At 46.6% G+C, this 5881-nt stretch overlaps 1 protein-coding gene across 1 annotated transcript in view; it reads left to right on the forward strand.

The window, feature by feature from the left end:
- The window catches only part of fgf10a (fibroblast growth factor 10a), a 29428-nt gene that overhangs the window by 1329 nt on the left and 22218 nt on the right, over positions 1 to 5881 (forward strand). Inside the window, exons 1-2 of the mRNA XM_084324970.1 lie at positions 1 to 372; positions 899 to 903. The exon at positions 1 to 372 is cut by the window's left edge and continues 1329 nt beyond it. Coding sequence (XP_084181096.1) covers positions 1 to 372; positions 899 to 903 — 377 coding nt within the window. The remainder of the gene's footprint in view (positions 373 to 898; positions 904 to 5881) is intronic.

Consider the following 5881-nt stretch of genomic DNA (forward strand, 5'->3'; position numbering starts at 1 on the left):
TCCTCTTCCTCCTGCTGCTGAGACCTTCACCATCCTCGTCCCGTTCGGCGTTGTCGCTGCCGCCGCTGTCACTTTCGGACTCCGAAACGGACCACAATGCACCGGCAGGGTCCCCTCCGCGGTTCCTGTTCCTGCGCTCTCCCCCCTTCCCCTCACCGCCGCCACAGCTGCCGGCGTCCTCCGTCCGGTTGCCGCGGGCGGCTAACGTATCGTCGTCCTCGGCGACGGTCGTCGGGCGCCACGTGCGGAGCAGCTACAACCATCTCCAGGGAGACGTGCGCAGGAGGAGGCTGTTCTCCTACCAGAAGTTCTTCCTGCGCATCGACAAGAAGGGGAAGGTCAACGGCACCAAGAGCGAGGACGACCCGTACAGTAAGTCCAAGTCCCTTTCATTCAGTAATAAAAGATGATGTATTTTTTTATTTTTTTTACTGATGCTCGTTGTTATATTTGAGAGAGCGACTAGATTGGTTCTTATTCAATTAAGAGCCAGTATTGCTTTGTTTGGCTGCTGTCCTAAAGATTTTAAAAACGAAAATAAAAAAGAAATCCCCAAATCAATAGGAGGGGAAATCCTAAACAGTGGCAGATAACTCATCAAATCTAGTCATTGTTCATATCCAGGTAATAAAAAAGAGAAAAGGTGGAGAAACTCATTCGGGGAATTAAACAGTTTTTAGTGTATTTGTGTTGTTTAGTGCTGTCATTCCAAAGTACATTACCAAAAAAAAATCATCTACTTAAATCCCCAACGTGGTTCATTTACTCACTCTTATGTGAAATGAGCCATTGGGATGTTTCTCCGTGCTCATCCATGTCACTGAGGGCATGTTCCCTATAAGGTGCCCACGGGTCTGTATCTCATTTTCTATTTCTGCACTGCGTGCTCTTGTTGCAGGGTTGGTCTCCCTCCGCAACCGCACATAATCAGAACTGTGCTGGAGCAGGCAGGTGAGCGGGCAACAGAACAGATAGCCCTGCCGCGTGTTTACTGTGCCTTTCCACCATGTGCAGGCGGGTGTAGTTTGCGAGAACGGAGAGAGAGAGAGAGAGAGAGGGGGGGGGGGATGAGAGAAATTGCTGTGGAGAGGGGAGAGGACAGGAGAGAAGAAACAGAGAGAGAGAAAGGAGTGTAGAGAAGGAAGAGAGAAAAGGAGAGGAGCGGAGGGGCAGAAAGAAAAAACGAGGCAGAGAGAAAGAATTAGGGAGAGGCAGAGAGTGCTCCTTCCCTTCAGAGAGTACATACTGGAACCAATTAGAAATCGCCCAGGGAAAGTTTAGCCTCTTTGAGGAAATATCTAAAACACAAAGCAACAACAAACCCTTGGGGAGAATGACAAGTACACTTACCGTATCCCTAGCCGTTACTGTGTGTTTAGCAGATGTAATGGCGGTATACAGTATATGCAAAGTAATTGCCATGCGTTTGCTTGCTGCACTTCGATTTGTACAGTATGTGGATTGAGGAATATAAATGGAAAGGGGAGGGGGGGCTGCACATAGCAAAGAATCTTTGGAATCTTTATAGGGCTGAATATGTATATTTCAAATATTTTATTTACATATCTTCATAGAGATGCTGTCACTGCCTTAGAATAGTACATTTGCTGTGATGTGGAATGATGTTATCAGGAACTCCTATTAATACCAGAAGCGCCATGTACCTAACTCTTCTCAACGAAGGCACAGTGCTCTACAACTCTTGGATCCAATGACCAAACTTGACTGAGACAGCTTACACTATATGCCAGCATACGCTATGTGTGCTCATATCTGTGTGTAGTCTTAATGCCAGTATATTGTATATTGATTCCTGACCATCTTTGTCAAAAGCAGCATCACTTTCTTAGGATATTACTGTATATGCAGTACTGTACAATTTAGGAAGATGATGGAGACGGTTCTTTATTGAGACAGTAGGAAGGCTGAGAGGGAGACAGAGCAGGGGAGACACAGGAGAGAAGGCTCTTTATTGTGACAGTAGGAAGGCTGAGAGGGAGACAGAGCAGGGGAGACACAGGAGAGAAGGTTCTTTATTGAGACAGTAGGAAGGCTGAGAGGGAGACAGAGCATGGGAGACACAGGAGAGAAGGTTCTTTATTGAGACAGTGAGAAGACTGAGAGGGAGACAGAGCAGGGGAGACACAGGATAGAAGGTTCTTTATTGAGACAGTAGGAAGGCTGAGAGGGAGACAGAGCAGGGGAGACACAGGAGAGAAGGCTCTTTATTGAGACAGTAGGAAGGCTGAGAGGGAGACAGAGCAGGGGAGACACAGGAGAGAAGGTTCTTTATTGAGACAGTAGGAAGGCTGAGAGGGAGACAGAGCAGGGGAGACACAGGAGAGAAGGCTCTTTATTGAGACAGTAGGAAGGCTGAGAGGGAGACAGAGCAGGGGAGACACAGGAGAGAAGGTTCTTTATTGAGACAGTGAGGAGACTGAGAGGGAGACAGAGCAGGGGAGACACAGGATAGAAGGTTCTTTATTGAGACAGTGAGACGGCTGAGAGGGAGACAGAGCAGGGGAGACACAGGATAGAAGGTTCTTTATTGAGACAGTGAGAAGGCTGAGAGGGAGACAGAGCAGGGGAGACACAGGATAGAAGGTTCTTTATTGAGACAATAGGCTTAGAGGGAGACAGAGTAGGGGAGACACAGGTGAGAAGGTTATTTATTGAGACAGTAGGAAGGCTGAGAGGGAGACAGAGTAGAGGAGACACAAGAGAGAAGGTTCTTTATTGAGATAGTACACTAGGATGATTAAAAGAGAGACAGAGTAGGGAAGGTTATTTATTTAAACACTATAGGAAGACTGAGAGGGAGACACAGGAGTAAGAATTCTAGTGGGATTTGATCCCGTCCAGTAGGCAGTTGTCTCTTAACCTCTACACCATCTCTGGGCACAAATATATGTTAAGTTGCGAGGCTCATCAGTAGCTGCATCAATGATTGTGTGTCAAAGTATGGATATCCACATGAGCAGAACATCTGATCCTTACCTGTTACATGATCCATATTTCATCTTCTTATCTTCAATGTGTGGAACACAACATCTGGGAACTGTATTTCACAAAGCCACTTTGCAAAAGTATCATTGACTAACGTCTGATATCAATATGTATGACTGAATTACATTACTTACCCTAATATTCAAGTTGGGTTTTTCCAGATTAAAATGTGTCTAATTTGCTAATCCGGCTTCTTGAGGGAGTCCCTGATCTTTTACATCCAGATCTGAGCCTTTCACTGTCAATGTCTGCGTCTCCATAGAACATCACATATTTAACTTTATGTGATCCAGATTTGATATATTTTCAATCCTGGCAGAACATGGAAGATCCTTCACATGCAGGTCATACGAGGTTGAACATATTTTTCTTTTTCCCTCTACCCTGTTTCTATGTAAATTAATCAAATCATTCCCACTTTACATTCCACAACTTTAATAATGCAACGTTTCGGTCACTAGAGTATAGAGCTTCACCTACATACGCCAAATTCAACGTTGTCAAGATCTTATCAAGAGTTTATAGGCACATATTGGGTGCCTGGTACAGTAAAGGTGTGGAACAGCTCTCAGAACAGCTCTCAGAACAGTTTGAAAGCTTACAGTATAAACGTCGAGAGTGTGTATCTGTAGAGGGTCTTGTCATGTTCCTGTCACTTACCTAACCTGAATGTACTGTACAGGTTGTGTATTTGACTGCATGTAAAGATCTTTCAGACCAGTGGGCTTTTCTAAGGTCCATGTATTTACCTTCATCACTCACACCTATATACACGTGTCATGGGTTCGTATCTGTATGAGGTGCTGCACGAACCCGCCCCCTGCTGAGAGAGTATGTGGGCGCGTGCACACACACACACACACACACACACACACACACACACACACACACACACACACACACACACACACACACACACACACACACACACACACACACACACACACACACACACACACACACACACACACACACACACACACACACACACACACACACACACACACACACACACACAGACACACACACACACACACACACACACACATGCTCACACACACAGTCTCAAACACACACATGCGCAGACACAAACACACACACATGCTCACACACACACAGTCTCAAACACACACATGCACAGACACAAACACACACACATGCTCACACACACACAGTCTCAAACACACACATGCACAGACACAAACACACACACACACACACACACACACACACACACACACACACACACAGTGCCCGAGTACAGAGAGGCCAGTCTTGCACATGGCCTCCATATGGCAAAGCCCACTTTTATTAGGGCCAGGGCCAGTGTGTGTGTGTGTGTGTGTGTGTGTGTGTGTGTGTGTGTGTGTGTGTGTGTGTGTGTGTGTGTGTGTGTGTGTGTGTGTGTGTGTGTGTGTGTGTGTGTGTGTGTGTGTGTGTGTGTTAGTGTGCATGTGTATGTGTGTGTGTTAGTGTGCATGTGTGCATGTGTGTGTGTGTGTGTGTGTGTGTGTGTGTGTGTGTGGTGTGTGTGTGTGTGTGTGTGTTAGTGTGCATGTGTATGTGTGTGTGTTAGTGTGCGTGTGTGCGTGTGTGTGTGCGTGTGTGTGTGTGTGTGTGTGTGTGTGTGTGTGTGTGTGTGTATTAGTGTCCATGTGTGTGTGTGTTAGTGTGCATGTGTATGTGTGTGTGTTAGTGTGCATGTGTGCATGTGTGTGTGTGTGTGTGTGTGTGTGTGTGTGTGTGTGTGTGTGTGTGTGTGTGTGTGTGTGCGTGTGTGCCACTCAGACACCAAGGCTCTGCCAGACATGGCTGAAGGAATTTCAATTAGCGTCTCTTCCTCCCTCCCCTCGCCTGCAGCCTTCTACAACCACACACACACATGCACACGCACATACACACGCACACATGCACACGCACACACACACATATGCACGCACACACACGCACACACACACACACACACACACACACACACACACACACACACACACACACACACACACACACACACACACCACACACACACATATGCACCCACACACACACACACACATATGCACCCACACACATGCACGCACACACACACACACACACACAGCTCAACCATTAGGGTGCAACGTGTCACTAACTATAATGGCATCAGGTCATGGCTCTAAAGGAACAATCCGTCAATTCCAACAGGTCGTGTCACTTGGCTTGGTCAAAGTGAGCTATAGGACTTGAATATAGGAAGTCTCCGCTTTATGGATTCCAGACCTTGCAGGTCATATTTTTCTTCACAGCATGTACACTACCAGTTTCAACAGCTTCACGAGGTGGTCGTGGGGAGAGTCCTGGCTGTCTTAAGAAGCTTGATATTATGATGAAAAAGTCTGTGTGTGTGCGTGTGCATGCATGCATGCGCGTGTGTGTGTATACATCTGTCCATGCATCTCTGTGTAATAACAGCATAGCGGTGGGTATGCTAATGCTAAAGCTAGTCTGTCAGCTCCCATTAGTTTATATGTGGCTTAACATCGCCAGGGGTCAGACAGACCCTGTCCTTCAAACCAAACCAAACAGACCCTCCGTCCTCCAACTGAGAATGAGGATGTTGTACTTTACATAGTAGACTTTATTAGTTTGGCACGATCCTTCCCTCGCAAGAGGTTTTCTTGTGTGTGGTGTGTGTGAGGGGCGGGGGGGTATGAATGACCTGTCCTCCACAGGAGTGTTATTGTGTGTCTGTTTGTGTGTGTGTGTGTGTGTTTTGTGTATGTGTGTGCGCGTGTGTGTGCATTTGTGTTTGTGTATTGTGTGTGTGTGTGCGCACGTTTGTGTGTGTTTGTGTGTATGTATCTGCGTATGTGTGTGTGTGCCCACGACTTTACTT

Source organism: Notolepis coatsorum (genome assembly GCF_963971535.1).
Source record: "Notolepis coatsorum genome assembly, chromosome: 11".
NCBI lineage: Eukaryota > Metazoa > Chordata > Actinopteri > Aulopiformes > Paralepididae > Notolepis > Notolepis coatsorum.